Genomic DNA, 19,087 nt, shown 5'->3' with positions numbered 1-19,087 from the left:
CAATCTCATTTGAATATTGAAAGCGGGAGTCTATTTACAATAAATTGTTACTGAGACTAAATAATATTACAATAAATGTGGTGATTTATATACACATTAGCATGATTAATTAACCAGTGACTTAATTAACATAATGATTAATTTCTAAATACTCTAAAAATATGAATACCGAACATTCCGGCCCCCTTGAAGCATTACAGCTTTAACAGACAATTAAAAACACAAGAGCAAACGTAAACCACACTTAAATCTAATATGTACATAGAGTAGGTTTCTTGGATTTAGTCTTCATTGCATGGTAGAGGGAAGACCTTGTGAACAGGCCGTGTGAGTTGTCCGTTGGCCGTTTGAAGATGTACCACCCGAACAACATTGTCCTTTCCTGGGAATACCTCTGTGATCCGAGCAAGGGGCCAAGTGAGAGGGGGTGTCGGCTGATGAATAAGGACCAGATCACCGACCTTAAGGTTTTTAGTTGGGGAATGCCACTTCTCTCTCTGCTGAAGGGTGTGCAAATATTCAAGATGCCATCTCTTCCAGATGCTTTGGCTTAATGATTGAACGAGGTGCCAGTGTTTGAGTCTATTCTGAGGAGCATCACTGAGATCGGCTTCAGGTACAGCAGCTAGGGGGGCGCCTATCAGAAAATGGCCTGGTGTGAGAGAAGAGAGATCCGAGGGATCATTGGAGAGGGGTGTTAGAGGCCGAGAATTCATCATGGCTTCCGCTTGAGTTGCTACGGTGATAAATTCTGGGAGAGTGAGAACCTGATCACCTATCACTCTCCGGAGGTGATACTTGATGCCTTTGATGGCGCTTTCCCACAAACCACCTTGGTGGGGAGCAGCAGGAGGGTTGAAATGGAATTTTATTCCATTTTGAGAGGCAAAGACTTGAATTTCAGTCTGATTTGGTGACTTGACAAGTTTTCTTAGAGCGTTATCTGCCCCAACAAAATTTGTGGCGCAGTCGCTGTAGAGGTCTGAACAAAGTCCGCGTCGGGAGACGAATCTGGTTAGGGCAGCAATGAACGCATCAGATGAGAGGTCTGTTACTACCTCGACGTGGACGGCCTTTGTGGCAAAGCAAACAAAGATACATATGTACACCTTTATGTGCCGAATCGAGCGAAGGTTGTGAAGTTTCACAGTGAATGGTCCACCATAATCCATCCCTGTTTTGAGAAAGGGTATCGTGGCAGTCACACGAGCACTTGGAAGGTTTCCCATGAGAGGGGGGCAATTTCTTGGCCTTAGCCGAAAACATCTCAAACATTTGAAGATCCTAGAACGTATTGCACTTCTAGCAGACAAAATCCAGACACTTCGAGTGAGTAGCGCCTGTGTGAGTTGTGCTCCGGTATGGAGATGTCTGATGTGATAATGATCGATGAGAAGGTCTACCACGTGATGTCCTTTAGGCAATATGACAGGATGTCGAGAGTCATGTTTTAGTGTTGACGCTGTTAGTCGTCCTCCAACGCGCAGGAGACCATTGGAATCGAGCCAGGGTGAGAGACGTCTTAGACGTGAAGATACTTCTTTCTTCTTTTCCAAGGCGAGGATGTCTTCTTGAAAACTGGATAGTTGGACTAGCTTGAAGAGTGTGGTGGAGGCTGACTTCAGTTCGTCAGATGAGAGGGGTCCTACACGCTTGTCAGCGTGGCGGACATTGTGTATGAACCGTTGTACGTTGGCCAAGACAGCTTGAAGACGTGTCCATGAAGAAAATTGGGTGAGTAAATTCCACTCTTCTTGCTTCACAGCTGTTAGTACGGTCAGGGGGGTATGTTTCTCCTCATCCGTGGAAGACAAATCCATAGGAGAAAATTTGGGGTTAGGCCATGCATCTTTATCCAAATGAAGCCAAGAGGGTCCTTTCCACCAAAGAGGGTGATCTACGAGATCAGAGGCAAGAATTCCGCGAGAGGCGCAGTCAGCTGGATTTTCACTCCCCTGTATGTGTCTCCAGCAATGCGAAGGGATGAGCTCCTGAGTCTGGGCGACTCGGTTTGCTACGTAGGTTTTGAGCCGATAAGAGGGTGTTTGTAACCACGTGAGGACGACAGTGGAATCACACCACAAGTAAATTGAAGAAGAGGAAATGTGGTCTTTAAAAACGTTGCAGACATGTGCTACCAACTGTGCCAAGAGGTGAGCACCACAGAGTTCGAGGCGAGGTAATGTCGCTCTTTTGAGGGGGGCTACTCTAGTTTTTGCCATGACTTGGCGAACTATCACTTCGTCGTTTGACATTAGAATGCGGAAGTACACCACCGCTGCATATCCGCTCTCCGAAGCATCTGAAAACCCGTGTACTTCGACTTTCTTTGAGGAGCTGAGCATAAGAGATCGTGGAACCTTGATCTTAGAGACGTGATTTACATGAGAGAGGAAGGTATTCCACTTATCAGACAAGTCAGGGGGGAGCTGTTCATCCCAATCAAGTCCTGTTGTCCACAAAAGTTGCATAAAACACTTTGCGGCCATGATACATGGAGCGACAAAACCACAAGGATCATAGATTTTGGCAATTAAGCTGAGCACTCGGCGTTTTGTAGGGGTCACATTGACTGCATCAGAGAAATTTAAATTATAAGTGAAGCAATCAGAGACAGGTGACCAATGTAGTCCTAATATTGAAAACAGAGGTTCGTTGACATGTTCCAGAAATACTGGTAATTCTAGGTGTTCTTGAGGCAGAGTTTGAAGGAGTTCCTTAGCGTTGGATGACCATTTCCGGAATTCAAATCCACCACGGGACAGAAGACTAATTAGCTGGCCTTGAAGTTGTAGAGCATCTTTAACCGTGTCAGCACCGGTGATTATGTCATCAACATAGGTGTTGGAGGTTATAACCTGAGCAGCAGCAGGAAATGCCTCACCCTCATCTTCAGCAAGTTGATGAAGCGTTCTGATAGCGAGATAGGGACTGCTGTTGACCCCATATGTTACAGTAGCCAGCTGATAGGTAGAAAGCTCATGTGAAGAGTTATTGCGCCACAAGATTAGTTGATATTTTTGATCGTCTGGGTGCACTAATATTTGACGATACATCTGACGAATGTCACAAGAGAAAACAATGTTATAAGACCTGAAATGGAGCATAATATCACAAATGTTCGTCTGGAGCTTGGGACCTGTAAGTAAGACGTCATTTAGAGACACGCCAGTGCTGGTCTTACTACTAGCATCGAACACAGTTCGAAGCTTTGTGAAGCTACTACTTTCTTTCAAAACTCCGTGATGGGGGAGATAGTTGTGATGAGAGGTTGAATCAACAGTTTCAAGTTTGGTCATGTGACCGAGAGAGAGATATTCATCCATAAAATCATGATAGAGAGTAGAGAAATGTTGTTGGCTATTGAACTTCCGCTCAAGAGAATAGAGACGGCGTTCAGCCTGAGGTCTGGAGGTCCCGAGGGGAGTATGATTTTCTTTAAAAGGAAGGCGGACGATATAGCGTCCTGTCGAATCCCTCGAATGGGTCGACCTAAAGTGGAGATCGCAAAGTTCTTCTTCCTGAGTCTTCTTTGTACAAATTGGGGGTTCTTCCAAGGTCCAGAAGCGCTGCAGGGATGAGTGGAGATCATGATCGCTAGTGGAGAGGAGAGAGATAGAGAGATGAGAGGCTCTCGGAGAAGGAGAAGAACACGGAGCTGTTCCAGCGATGACGTAACCAAAAATGGTACCAAGAGCATAAGGCATGTGATCGCCTAACGAGTGACATTCATTTGTTAGCACTTGAGGAACTAATGCACATCCTATAAGGACGTCAATGGGACCCGGCTTATGGAATGTTGGGTCTGCGAGAACGAAAGGTTTCACCTTCTGTAGTACTTCCGGCGTGAGTTCCACACTCGGTAAATCGATAGAGATTTTTTCTAAAATATGAAAACAGTGTTTTTGGACAACTAAGTGACCTGAGAGTGACTCAACATTAACACTAAGTGAGCCTTTGGTTTGAGTGAGAGACTGAGCTAGCCCCGTGACAGAGAGATTAGAAGGGTGGCGTCGAGTACCCAAGAGTTGAGCAGCTCTCTCAGAAATAAAGTCGGACATACTACCAGAATCTAGTAATGCTCGGAATACAAAGGAATGGCCATTAGCAGCGGTGAGTTTTACTAACGCCGTGCTAAGAAGGACAGTACTGTTATGGGGAACATTTTTTTGCTGAACAGAACAAGTCATCGAAGTCGAAGCACTCTGTGCAGACGTGGGCACGGGAACTGTAGCAGTGGTGCGCTGCGAGTGAACTTGAGTATTGCTAAAATGCAGAAGTGAGTGATGCTTATTGCCACAAGTTATACAGGAGAATTTAGATTGACATTCCTTCACATGATGCAGACCGAGACAAGAGATACATCTTTGGTTATTCTTAACGATCTGATAGCGATCGTTTGGAGATTTACCTTTGAACAACTTACATTTATATATTGTGTGACCAGGCTTACCACAGCAAAAACAAGAATGATCCATATATGTTGACGATTTATTAGCGGCAGACACCATGGCTACGCTCTTATTAGAGGAAAAATGAACTCTTTTGTCCATTTTGAGTTTAGAAGTGTTAGCTTGTGAAGCCTTTGAATCTGGTTGGGAGTGCAAACTTGCATCTTCAATGTGAGAGCATTCTAAGTTTAAGAAATTAATTATTTCCATTACTTTAGGAAGGGAGTGAGTCTCATCTTCCTCCCTTTTGCTGTTTTCACGGTATTGCTCAAGTTTTTGAACAGTTTTACTATCGAGCTTTCGCAGCAAATGAGCAGATAAAAGTGGATTATTCTCCGTAATGTCATGATCTAGGGCCTTAAGGGATTCTGAATGCTCATAAAAAGTGGTTATAAAGGACCTTAGCTGTTTAGGGTTACTACTGGAAACAGATGGCAGATCCAAGAGATTGTTAAGGTGTAAGGTAGTCAAGCGACGAATATTGTGATATCTATCACGCAACAACTGATAAGCAATCAGATAGTTAGCAGCAGTAAGATTAAGTGATTTCACTAAGTTTAATGGCTCTCCAGTCAGGACGCTAGCTACATTAGATAACGCAGCGCTTTTATGCACAGTAGTATCGAACAAATTAATAAAGGAAATCCACTTGAGCGGTGACCCATCAAAGCTTTGTAAATTTAATTTAGGCAATTTAACACCAGACACAATGGCGGTGGGAAAATGTGGACCGCCAGTGCTGTCAGAGTGTGTTGAATGTGGAGTGATAGGGTCCACTGCAGTATTTGTTTCAATCACGCTAGATATGCGGACGTAAAAATCATTAACGTCATCAACATCTTTAGATAAGATAGTTTCCTCAGCTTCTTTGCTTTCAGACTCGATGATTCGCTGTAGATTTGATTCAAAATCCGCACGTTTCTTTTTGAGTTCAGCAAATATAGTGTTTAATTGTCTAATTTGCACCGGAGTTAGCGGAGGATCACTAGCGGTAATCTTGCTTACCGTCTCTTCGAGTTTTGCGAAACGAGACTTAATGAGGTCTGTGGACTTACGATATGTTTCATACTTGAATTCCTTAGCTGGCATTTTGATAGAGGTTAAAACAATTAAGCGTTAATAGGGTACACTACAATAGGCCTACCATTAACAATGAAATCAGAGTCTTAAAGTTTCAAACAATACTGTACAATAAAACAAATGAATGAGTCACATGAAAATTCACCGTTATTTACAAAAATAATAAATGGCTCTAAATAAGTTTAATGAGAGTAGGCCTAATTTATTTAACAGAATTGAGTTCTCCAAGACAAAGAAATTAAACCAGCTACAATTACAAACAATTGGCGATGTAACAAAATATAGACCTCATTAATGAAACAGTGTAGAATAATCCTTAGTAAACAAGAATTGCAACATAAAAAGTAAATTATTACCCTAATAAAAGACAAATGAACATAAAATTAAACCCATCAATGAAATATGAAATACAACTACAAATACGCTAAACTATAGGTTTGTTTATGTACAACAATAGTAAAATGAGAATCAGTAAAAACGGTTATTTTGAACTATTTATTAAAATGTTAATTGACAAGATAATTAATAAATTACCTTAAATATAATATCACACTTTGTCAACCAAAATTACAGAGATGAACTAATTTAACTTTACTTCATTTAAAACCAAAATTCAGAAAGCATAAACAATGTTTAATAACAATGACAAATTATTGTTTATTTAGTACGATATTCAAAAGAGCAATATTGATTCAAAGAATAATAGTAAACACCTAATAATAACCTAATAGTTGGTTATTAAATAATATCAATCAACCTTATTACACAATACACCTTAACTGAGAAAATGTAAACAACAACAAACGCTGTGCAGTGAGTGACAGTTGAGATATGCGTCTGCTACTAGTGTCTGCCGTCTGCACGCAACTAAATCCCGCAACTAAAAACTAAATCCCGTTTTCGGGATGAAAAGACCCAAGTAGGGAAAAATTGTCTGCTACTAGAGAGAACAGCAAATTGTACATGATTGTGACCTGCGCAGACGCGCGAGTCAAGAGAGTTTGCTAAACCACGCCCACGAACGAAACGAGCGCGAGCCGATATTTTACCAAGATGGCGCAAACTGAAAATTGCAGATTGCTAAAAATATGGTTGGTGGTGAATAATTGGCTGAAATTAATAACCACAGGACTGGAGAAAATTAATCCGGCTCGAAGGACCAAATGTTGAGGGCGTAATGGGTGAAATGAAAATAATTAATAACTCGAAGGACCAGAACTAATTAATAGTTCAAGAGAAAAATAATTAAATTAGAGAAAAATGGCGAATCTGCAATTTGAAGGGCACTGAGGTCCCGAGATGGAATAAAATGTCTTGTGAGAGGCAAATGAGATTAGTTTTAGAGTCAAATTAAAACACACACAAAACTTTAAGGTTGTACCTTGAGTCCAATTATCCAAAGGTGGAGAGTATGGCAGCGGCGTCGTCTATGGTGGAGCGATGGCGGATGGCGGAGTCCTTAAACCGAATGCTTCTGTTTTGTAGAATTTTGGAGAACGCAACGCACCCAAGTTCATAATCACAAAGAGCTCACTAATACGCGGAAGTCGCGGTGAAAACGTACGAAAAGTCTAGAAGTAATACACGGACGCGCACACACTGTCTTGAGGTTTGAAGAGTCTGAAAGCACTAGATCACAATTTAAGTAATTTAATCACAAACAAAAGGGGGAAATTAAAATGTATATATAGTTAAATGTACTATAGAGGAGAGAGAGGCCAGATATAATTAATCTATAGCCTAAAAATACGTTAAAGAGAGGTAAAAATGGGCAATTAATGTCCCGAGATACGAGAAACGGAATACACCGTGAGTTATGGACGCCGACCGTGGACAGACAGACGCAGATCACCGGCTTCACTTTGAAAAATGCAATTGCGGTTTAGAGGGGTCTAGGAATTCGATGGCCAATAGGAAATGCGATTGAAGCAAACACGGTGTCAGGTGATTCATGGGTATGTAGTACAGGAAAATAGGCCTTACTGTGGCGGGAAATTCGAGCGGGCTTAGCAATCTCATTTGAATATTGAAAGCGGGAGTCTATTTACAATAAATTGTTACTGAGACTAAATAATATTACAATAAATGTGGTGATTTATATACACATTAGCATGATTAATTAACCAGTGACTTAATTAACATAATGATTAATTTCTAAATACTCTAAAAATATGAATACCGAACACCGTCCTTAAGTATATGTTACCGCCAAAGGTTATTCCAGGCGCTATGCTTGGGTCCAATCAGGGAAATAGGACCTACACGACATACGCATAAATGATGCTAAGAATAACATAACGTACAATATTTAAATTGAGTGACCTAAAAAAGATAATGCAATACTTAAAAATACCCCCGCCGCAGCAAACCTGCAGACTAAGCGAATTTCCATTTGACTGATTTTATTTACACTGAAATGTCTACTTACAAATATAACATTTATTCCCGATTTAAATAGAATTTGTTTAACAAGTACTTAGGTTTGCTGCATTAGGGAGGGTAAAACTGTTTTTTTTTTGTAAAATGTTAATAGTTAGTAAGAAATAAAAACATTTTCCAAATTTGATCAAAATATGTTCATAAACAAGCAAACTACAACAGTTTACTTATTCTCCATAAGAATAACATGGGAATTTTAAATTTAAAATTTTTTGGAATTTTCTCCGTAACCATTAGGCGCATAATAACGCTTCAATATACTAATTATTTGTTTTTTTAAGCTCTACAAAATGGTTTGGAAAGAAATTTCTAAATTTTATGTTTTTTGGGTCAAAAATGGGAAAAACCTATTTTTACCCCATAAAATCCCCCGTAAACCCCCGTTCCCATGGTCCGATCATGCTGGATCGCGAACTCGTTCGAATAAACGTAGGTTTACACGTTTATACCAAATTTCATCAAAATCGGATAATTTTTGCTCGAGTTATCGTGCTAACGGACACATATATATATAAATATATATATAAATATATATATATAAATATATATATATAAATATATATATATATATATATGAATTTGAACGGATGGTGTTTTTGGCCTCTAGGGACCTCAAAACGAAAAAAAAATCGGTCCCGCGTCCATGTCTTACCATGAGTACTACGGTAATAGCTTATTCCCTATATGGGAAATTCGCTAAAACTAATTTAATATATTAAATGAATTTAGACAGATCGGACAAAAGTACTTTCCTTAAAAGTTATTACGTTAGCCACAGTTGATAGATTTTATTACTATTCGACAAGATCGCGTGGTATCATTATGTTACATGATGGCAGTTACCAGCAGTCCTATGGTCATGGATATGGTACAGTATTATATTTATGCAAACACTACGGACTCCTACATATTTTACTCATAATATTAAACTTTTGAAATTTAAATTTGGGTTCCAGTAAATATAGTTCTGTTTTCAGAAGAGTTAGTGTATCTTTGAAACTTATCGTGCTAAATTAATTATATGGTTTTTATGTTTTGATGATTCGGTTAACGTTTATAAACACTTGAAGTGTGGCTATAAAAGTTAGCAAAGGATGAATAAACCATTTATTAATAATTAGCGTTGAGGAAAAAATATATAGGTAATATATTTAGTTATTTCATTCCAACAATTAGTTATTCGTTACAATAATGCATGTATTTTCAAACGGAAGTAGCGGTATACGGTAGATAGTAGACAGTGTCAAAGGCATGACCTAAAGGGAAATAGTAATTATCACTATGTCATTGTTCAAATTGGTCAATTAATAATAATATAGTGGTAAAACGACACCAATCTAGAATCTATTCTCGCCAATTATAACCGACTCATATGTGTAACCGGATCAGAATCAGCTGATGTAAGTTGACGAGTTAATTTAAGTAATGACTGTTTGTTCAGTAATGCAGTGTGTCGGTCGTTTAGTAATCTCATTTGCAATTCAATCAATCAAGTATTCGAATCATACCTCGCACAAGAATATAAAGCAGCTAGAAACTAAAGTTTGAAAAATGATTAAGGTAAAGTATTAGGCCTCATAAATAGTATATATACAAGTTGTAAAGAAAATATGTAAATATTATTCCTTAATTTAAACAAGACAATTGTTTTTATTTAGTGAAATTTTAAGTACTATTTTATAACATTTGAATCCCCTAAAAATAAAAAAAGATCACAAGAGGTCTCTATGAAGCATTCAAAGTCTGTAAAATTCAATCGCCAATTATTATTTTTTTTTTTGAAACCTAACATCACATAATCAGTATGAACTGACTATGTGATAACTGACTAGATCCATTAAAGTTTTGGCTTGATGTAGAAACATTTTAAAATATGAAAAACTGAAGCTCACACAATGCAGTTAGTTAATTTTCTTTAAAGCTAAGGTTTTATTTGTTTGCCTGAACAGTTTACGTTAAGGCCTCAAGCTTACACTGTAAATGTTAAAATTGTTGATTGGCTTTTACCGATGCTAGGTAATCCAGTAAGTAATTACTAATCTGTAATCAAAATCAACAAAGTCCTAAAGTGCTGCAAGTATTAAAAGAAAAATTAAATTATAAATTTGCAACAAATACAGTCTACTTTCCTATTACAAAAAAAACCTTCATAGGCGTACACGGCAACCATATTTCTTACTTATACAATAGAGAGTAAATCCATCGCTATAATCCAAGTTGTATGAATTAGAAATATCTACATTTCATAAGAGGTAGTGAATTTTTATTGTAACGATCAGTGACTTAAAGTGTGTTTCAGAGAGGGATCCGCACAAGTAAATTGCTAATTTTCACAATTAATTAAATGAAACCAATTTGTAATCTGAGTTCAATTTCTTTTTACAAAGTGACTAATAATCTTAATTGGCTTAGTCCACTCTACTAAGATACGATCTCAAAAGCTTTTCATTTAGCTTGTCTTTCAGTTTTAATTAAACCATCATGAATCCTTCGAAACTGAATCTTCCTATAAATTACTATTAATTTATCTTACTATTAACACTTAAAACCCTGGAAATCTCCGTTAGAACCGGCAGAATACGATATTATGTTACTGGACACTCCAGGAAACAGTTGAGTTTTTCAATTACCACGCCTAGAGATCAAGATGTAGCCACATATTCTCACATACAACGTCCCCTTCAATTAAATCAACCACAGACAATACACAAGGAAATCACCAACAGTTTTGAAGATAAATAAAATTATAATTAAAATAGGATGCAAGAAGTTTACACAGATGTCAAAAACAACTAAAATAATTATATTAATCGAAAAGCCTTTTTAAATCCAACTGATATTGTACAAATCATAATATTAATAATAATTATTATTAATATATTATTAATATATATATATATATATATTATTATATAATTATATATAATAATAATATAATATATAATATATATATATATATATATATTATATCAATAATATATATATATATAATATTAATATATATATAATATATTATTATTATTAATATTATTTTCTTGCAAAATTAATATCAAACGTTGTAGTAGTAAGTCCCAAACTTAAAAGGGGTTTACTTGTACTTTTCGTTTTAAAAGGTAAATACCGGTTGAACTGCAAGCCCTTAAACAATTTACCAGTTCCTCCTTGGCCTGTGAGTAGTAAATTAATTAGACAATTAGACCATTTTATCGTTCAAAACCAGCTTCACCTACCATGCATTGGAAATGCATTTGATCAAATATTGAAAATGAAAACCAAAAAATATTTGTAATATCGTAAATATTATTGACCAATAAAACACTTGTTCCAAATAAACAAAGGCTCAACATACAATATTTATTACAATATTTGATTTTTCAGCACCACTTTCGATATACGTAGGTGTTTCGAGTAGGATTAGGCTACTGTTGTGTGTTTGAGCTATTGTTGCAGGCCAAAGATGTTCGGTATGCGACTATATAAATATAGATTTTGAACATCTTCTCCTAATCTTTACAATGTTTATTTAGTTACTGATTTCCTTTTTATTCTCGCTTTGCCATCCATTATTTTTATAGTGCAATAAACATCAACAATATTGTTTCTTACTTGTGATATTAAGTTTGAAATGGATTGACCTTTATCAAGTTAATTGTTAATCTAACATATTTGTATATTCTGTATTTTCGATACTGAGACGAAAGATCAAGGTAAATAGCATAAATTAAATATTGTTTATCTATTTACCTTATGAAAGTTATCATAAGTAATCATTCTTTACTAATTTAGCTTAGTAATATAACAGTTTTTATTTTTTAAAGAGCTAAATGTACATACGAATAATAAAAATTGGGTTTATTTTAGTTTCAGTTTACAATTGGATCTTAACACCAACATTTAATATTTTCAATTACATAACTTAAGCCACGTTTAAGGTTTACAGATGTTATAGAAGCTGTCTCAGTCAACATTAGTAAGACGACGTTAAGCTTGTCAAAACATTTACTCTTCCCAAAGACTATTAGGTGGCTTTGAGAGCATTCAATAGAATCGTTTGAAGATGGAAACCACAAACATTTGACTTACCATTCCTTTATAAATACAATCCACTGCTTATCATAAATCATTTTCTTCTAAAGTGGGCTACTGTCTAATTTCAGAACTTTACACGTGCATTGATAAAATACTTAGTAACACTCAAAGATTTGCTGTCTAATACACATTTTTCCTAATTGTCCAATGCATGGACAACATCTTTCTTTCCCTATATTACAGCTGTTGAAGTCCAAAAACATACTACAAGCAATCATTAATAACCGCCAGTCATATTTACGGGGGGGTGCAAAAATAACTGACACATTTTAACATAAATTTTATTCACAAAATGTTTACTTCAATGTAACATTTACATATAAATAGATAGAAACACTCAAACAGTTTTGGGCGATATTCACTAAATCTCAATATGGCCACCGTTAAGAGCTCTGCCAGCGTTAAATAAACATTTTGCACATTGGTAATGTCTACAGAGCCTTAAACAGTGGCCATATTGAGATTTATTGAATATTGCCAGGTTTGAGTTTTTCTATCTATGTAAATGTTACCATTTAGTAAAAATTTTGTAAATAAAAATGTATGTTAAAATGCGTCTGTTCTTTTTGCACCCCCCTGTATTTATATCAATTAATTTGAATTTATATAACATATATATATAGCATTAAATTTTCATGCACAATGGATGGAACTTCAGTGTAATATCATTAGTGCTTTCGTTCCAAAACGTGTACATTTTTACGTGATTGTATGATGTTTAAATAAAAATCTGACGGTAACTACTTTGCTTACGATTTGAAGAACGCTTTTAACTTTAAATTAAAACACCCTATTTTAAATCCCTACAAATAATTAAAACTGTGAATATTGATTTAACCATAATATGATGTGTATAATCCGTTTAAGCGTATTTTGAAGCTAAACACAATAATACGAGTAATAAGTGTTTAAAAAAATGTTAGGATTGTAAAGGTAGTAAGTGTGTAAGTTATTATTTTTGAAACATCCCTATAGCCCTTTCCTACCCATAGATAACTGTAGTAATCACGACTTCCACACCCTTATGTTATCTGTTATGTACTAAACAGTCCCATTGACTCCTGTAATACTCAAAAAATCCTGTTAAATTTAGTCCTGAATCGTTGGCAGCAATAGGAAATAGCTTCTTGTCACCATTTTAGTTTTATGAAAAAGTCTGCAGTGAGAGGTCACAATTTGCTTCGCTCTCGAGAATTCCATATTTTGGATTTTGTTAAGGTGAGTATACATTATTAACACTTACAAAAAAATTACATGTGATAACCTACAGTGTTTTCTTTCATATTCATTTTAATTCAAGGACAAATATATTGCCAGGTGATTACTAGGTTAGATTTTTGTCGTGATTGACAGGATACTCATTAGACACTTTTTTTACATTAGTGAGGAATAGAATAATAATTATTCGTTTTGGGGTATTTTTAGTTATGAGTAAAATAATGACTGGGACGATAAGTTACCCATGGACCAATATTTTATTTATTGTTTCTTAGGATAAAAATATATATATTTCATGACATCTATATAATATACCTATCAAAAATTTGCAATAATTTTGGTATTGATTTTTTCCCTTACAGATATGTAATATGGACCACGAACATTGTACAAGTTCAGAAATGAATGAACTGTTAAGAGGAGATATTTCTGATGTCGAGGGGTTGAGGATGGAGAAGATGACGATGATGAAGTTACGGGAGACGTTCTTGTGTCAAGGATTGAAGAATTCAAAATCATGCTGGAAGAACTTGAAATGAATTTGCCTGAAGATGAAGAAAACGGAGATAGAGAAGAAAATGAGGATGAAAGAGATGATACAGTTGATAATGAAAATGAAATAATGCAAGAGGAGCAGCAACCAGTGGGCCAACATGACGCAATGGATGAAATTTTGAGAGAGAAAGTGGTACCAAATGAAAACATCCCTCTTTTTCAAACGTTGACAAAAAAAAAACAACAGAAAGGATGGTTGAAACAAAAGAAAATCAAACGCTAGCAAGATTTTGATCATAATGAAGATACAATTCCTGAATTAGAAACAAACTCTATAATGGCCCCTCCTCCTCAAGAGATACTTAACCCTAAGGAGTATTTCTATAACTTTTTCGATGAAAACATGGTTGAACACATAACTAACCAAACTAATTTTTTTAATTAAAAATGGGTTAATCAATTAACACTTCAGTTGCAGAGATGGGCCAATTTATAGGCATGAATCTTCTAGCAGGCATCGTAAAAATGCCAGCGCACCAAATGTACTGGGCAGCTGGCACCAGGTAGCCGACGTCACGTCTAGGAATCGTTTCAATTCAATACGTAACAATTTTCATATGAATGGCATAACAAATGTTCCCAATGAAAACGACCCCAACCATGATCGAATTTTTAAAATCCGACCTTTCATTAATGCTCTCAGAGACAATATGAGGAAAATTGACGTCGATAACAGGAGTGCAGTTGATTAAATAGCTGTCCCTTATAAGGGGAGGTCTCGGTTAAAACAATATAACCCTTAGAAGCCACATAAATGAGGTGTTAAAGTTTTTGCTCTGGCATCGGTGTCAGGGATCGTCCATAATTTTGAAGTTAATGTTGGGAAGAATACACTCCCTAATTCAAACCTTTGTATCAGTGGTGACATAGTTTTGAGGCTTGTTGAAATTATGACAAAACATCTCAACTACAAAGTATTTGAAGAAAATCTGTTTAACTATCACAAACTTAGGTGTGCTTTGAAAAATGAGGGCTTACTGGCATTGAAGACAGTTAGAGAAAACCGGAGTGGGAGATGTCCTTTTTCTAAAGATAAAGACCTCCTGAAGAAAGGCCATGGATTTTCCAAAATGAAAATAGATGTAGACAACAAAGTTAGAGCGTGCAAGTGGGTGGACAACAAAGTAGTTTGTCTATTGTCTACATTTTCAGGTGCCGACCCGGCTGATGAAGTAGAACGTTGGTCAGAGGCTGAAAAAAGGAAGATCCAGGTTCCAAGGCCTGCAATAGTCATGGAGTATAACGCGTCGATGAGAGGAGTGGACCTACATGATATGTTGGTGGAACTTTGCCGCAATAACATCAAGGTCTCTAAACCTTATCTAAGGATATTTTATCACATGGTAGACAAGGGTGTTGTAACCTCATGGCTGTTGTACCGCAGACACTTGAAACACATATTTCCGGACACTAAGCGAAAGACCTTGGTGGTAATCAAAGATGAACTTGCAGAGTCTCTCATCAAAAGTAGTAAAAGTAAAAGAGATATGAAGAGGGGAAGACCAAGTGCGGAATCGGCAGAAAACCCTCGGCCAAAGAAACATACTGTTGCCGCTAGACCTGCTGAGGAAGTTCGTTGCGACAGTGTGGAGCATTCGAGTAATTCTCCGTCCAAGAGAAGTCGCGTATCCAAAGATGGTTTAAAATGTTTTCATCTAGAGGTTAATATTCGTAAACAGTATAGGGAGTTTATAAACTTCAGAAGTTTTAAGATGCATTAATCAATCCCTTTATACAATTAGTATAAAAATAAACAGAAGCACGTATGAAAGAATTAGTTATTGAATAGTTATTAAAAATAGTTATTAAGAATAGTTATTGGCCTTGAGGGTTCCATGAGTTTGGCAGTCAATAAGTCAATATGTCATTTATGGCAGTGGTGGAGCTGTTGAAATGACCATGTGTAGAGTGGGGGTGAGGGGTCGAGTGGTAATCTGTAATGACCGCATATGTATTGTCTACCGCAGCCTCCAGGCTATTGCATGTTATAATCTGTCAAAGGCCGAGTTGTAGCCGCGCGACCCTGGTGATGTCCACTAGCTCTGCACCCTGCACCACCCACGTCGGCTCAATGATACTAACACATGCCGTTTGTCCTATTTTATCACCACAATTGAAATACCAAAGTAATTCTGTAATAATAATAGAATAAAGAATTTTTCGACTTTTCGCCCATTTTATTCCTTGTACATTGAATGGAGCATAGGTTAATTTTCTGTTTACATAACATATTTTCTATAACCCTAATAAGTGGAAGTATTTTAAATTATATATTAATAAATAACAGCGTATATCTACAGTTTTCGAATACAATCCAAAAATACACAGTTTACAATGATTTTTCTAAAACTTACTTTGTATAATAACAACATGCCTGAAAGAAAAATCATGAAACATGGAATCACGTCACAACAGGTTGTTCATATTATAATAACTATCGCAAAACAAACGATCAAAGAATCTGGAGAACATTTTAAATGTGATAACGTCGTCGTTTTTTTACAAAACTCCTCAAGGTTTAAAACTGGGTTAGTTGAATATTTGCTATTTGGAGATTCTGAGGACATCAAACAAATCATCGTCCTATTAACAGTATTAACAGACCGAAATCAACATTGGCTCTGTGATTACGCCATTTGTTGAGTTACTGTGTCAAGTTGGGTTTACTGATCAGAGAACCACTTGGCTTCAACTTTTAACAAGTGATTATTTTGAATAGTTTCTTTTGCAAGTTCTTGTAAAATAACTATTCGTTCTACTACTAACGATATTTCTGGTTGGTGTTCTCATATTTCCGTTTGATACTTGTATTCTTACTTGCATATTTTACTTCCATACTGTTGTACTTGTACAGTTATGCACGTACTACCTCTATATTAACACCACGTTATTTAGTTAAGTTCTATTGTTAATATTTTTGATTTACAGCATTATGGTTCTAGGTATAATTATAATTGTGATTTCCTTGCATCGACAGGGTTTGTTTATTATTTTGGTTATGTTTGAAGCAATTTCTCACCTAAAAACTTCATGAAAACTTTGACATTTTCTTTTCACGATGGAAAATGTCCACAATAACCTTTTAAAGAATGGAACTATTTGAATTTGTAGATTATTGCTCAAAGCAGCACGCAATCAATTATTAGGTACTCCTAATGTAATCTATGTGGAATATATTGATGAAAATCTTTCGAATCAAAATAAACCGTTAAATAGTAAAAGTACGTGTAAGAGTACATTTGTTTCTATTTTTATATTATGCTTTCTAAAAACAAACATACAAACAATGCATTATTGACTTATTAATGAGTTATCAGTTGTTTTGGGGTTTTTATTTAAATTTATTTCTATATGAAGAATGGCTCATATAAGTGCAGAGTAAACAACTGTTTCCTTGGTGTATGAATTTGGGTGAGGCCTCATGTGCCCTAAGATTGCATAAAACTTCGGCATACTTTTCTACTTGGTAAAGGAAGAACAGTAGAAAAGTTTCTGTCAAGGTTTTTTTTTGTAATTAAATTTAATACATAGTTTTTCATGTAACAAAACATGCATAGTTAAATGTTGTTGAATATGTACGATTGTACGTCAATACATACCAGCACAATTAGGTTTTTTTTAATAAATAACAGCAAGAATCTAATAACACTGGCCGTAGTACTTAGAGGGGAGAGGTGCAAACGAAATGCAATATCTAATCTGATTTAAAGTAAATAAAAAGAATAGATCTTGTAATGACTAGTGATAAGATTGCAACTATGTAAGGTGCTACGGCGCGCCGGGGTCGTGACCTTTCTATTTGAGGCTCTCCCGTACTACGCTCCTCTACCGTATCGCCTTACAAATAAAATGCTCGGAATCGCTCAAGTCGAGCTGGGAAACTCCTAGGTCCGCTATTGAAATTTTAATCAACCGTATTTGTCGTTTGTTAAAGCTCAGAGTGACACCTCACCACAGGGGGTCGACGATGTCATCCCACTCAGCATCGCTTTAATAATCACTTTTAAAAACAATTGCTAACGCTGTGTTGTTCTCGCGTGTCTCGTGCCAGGCTAATTCGCCGGTCTTGATCAAATTAACCAACTCCGTATGCCACAATATCACCCTAATTGCCAGGCTAACTCGCCGGTCTTTCTAACCTACAAAAATTTAATAAAATAAAATATTCCCCTACTTGCCAGGCTAAGTCGCCGGTCCTTCTAAAGTAAAAATAATTAAATAAACTAAAATAATTCCCTACTGGCCAGGCTAACTCGCCGGTCTTTCTAACCTACAACAATTTAATAAAATAAAATATTTCACTTCTTGCCAGGCTAACTCCGAACTCGCCGGTCTTTCTAAAGTAAAAATAATTAAATAAACAAAGTATCTGAAATATATCTGCAAGGGCTTTACTTCCCAAATAGTCTATTATACACTTAAACAGCAATACTCGACTTGAGAAGTGAAGGCGGCCAACACCAGAGAAAATAAGCTGGGATTTCAGTTGGACTTCTTCGCTTGGTTTCACCTAACTTTTATTGGACTCAATTGCTGATTTTAACTGTCCTCGAACGGCCAGCGGCTCTGGTTTTATCAGCCGCAGGAGTAGCGAGCTCCAGCGGTGATATCCTGGACTACTTCCGTGTTCAGCGGCCTCCAGCGGCCGGCGACGTAAGCTAGTCGCTGTTATCGGGGTTGACCCTTGTCCCCGAACCAGCTTATTGTCCTCGCCACTAACACCTTTTGCTTTCTAACGGTTGTAAATATCAACGTAGAACCAGTCAAAATTTACAACTGTTACATCTCCTCCTGACTTTGTGTGAACAAAAAAGAAAATCGAGAAAAGAGAAAAAAAACTCTTACTTCAAACAAAATAAACTTCAGTACACAAGCTAAACATTTAGTATCGTTGTCCTCGCGAAATATATGCCTTGGCTCGGCTCACATTCATCCGTTGGAAGGATCCGTCTGGCATCCACTCTTTCACTCTTTTGGGTCGGTATCTGTTCCCCGTCTGGAGTGAGGTATGTGGATTGATGACTATCTTCCGTTTTCCCTCTACGCCCAGTGTATTCATGGCTGTTGTAGGAGGTTCTCTCGCTCTTTCAACATCCTCGTTGGCTTCGTCATTCATCTCGACGTCGGAAGTTGTCAGCATCAGACAATCATCTGAATCTTTGGGGTGATCCTCCTTTGGTGGATCCGTAAGTGGTTCCTCGATGTAAGGGAGGGTGTTGGAAAGATCTTCCCTGGATGTTATACAGGGCTTTCTG

At 36.6% G+C, this 19,087-nt stretch overlaps 2 protein-coding genes across 2 annotated transcripts; one reads left to right on the top strand and one right to left on the bottom strand.

The window, feature by feature from the left end:
• Nucleotides 1–281: 281 nt before the first annotated feature.
• Nucleotides 282–4,061, bottom strand: LOC128998886 (uncharacterized). The gene has a single exon (XM_054425242.1). The coding sequence runs from the start codon at nucleotides 4,059–4,061 to the stop codon at nucleotides 282–284; it is 3,780 nt and encodes a 1,259-aa protein (XP_054281217.1).
• Nucleotides 4,062–14,270: 10,209 nt separating this feature from the next.
• On the top strand, nucleotides 14,271–17,720 carry LOC128998885 (piggyBac transposable element-derived protein 2-like). The gene is made up of 3 exons (XM_054425240.1): nucleotides 14,271–14,335; nucleotides 14,692–15,457; nucleotides 17,598–17,720. Exons 1-3 carry the CDS (start codon nucleotides 14,271–14,273, stop codon nucleotides 17,718–17,720), a joined length of 954 nt encoding a protein of 317 aa, XP_054281215.1.
• The last annotated feature ends 1,367 nt before the right edge of the window (nucleotides 17,721–19,087 follow it).

This window comes from Macrosteles quadrilineatus, unplaced genomic scaffold (genome assembly GCF_028750875.1).
Source record: "Macrosteles quadrilineatus isolate MER2022 unplaced genomic scaffold, UCM_ALF_1.0 Scaffold_7__1_contigs__length_78375512, whole genome shotgun sequence".
NCBI classification, from domain to species: Eukaryota; Metazoa; Arthropoda; class Insecta; order Hemiptera; family Cicadellidae; genus Macrosteles; species Macrosteles quadrilineatus.
This window is presented reverse-complemented; position numbering and strand designations above follow the sequence as displayed.

What these genes read in the sequence shown, in the direction of transcription:
- LOC128998886 (XM_054425242.1), bottom strand. Translation starts at nt 4,061, where the DNA reads ATGTCCGACTTTATTTCTGAGAGAGCTGCTCAACTCTTGGGTACTCGA.
- LOC128998885 (XM_054425240.1), top strand. Translation starts at nt 14,271, where the DNA reads ATGAATCTTCTAGCAGGCATCGTAAAAATGCCAGCGCACCAAATGTAC. An exon ending in TACTGGGCAGCTGGCACCAG is followed by an intron (nt 14,336 to 14,691) that starts GTAGCCGACGTC and finishes CCTTTGTATCAG; the next exon opens with TGGTGACATAGTTTTGAGGC. An exon ending in CTCCGTCCAAGAGAAGTCGC is followed by an intron (nt 15,458 to 17,597) that starts GTATCCAAAGAT and finishes CAACTATGTAAG; the next exon opens with GTGCTACGGCGCGCCGGGGT.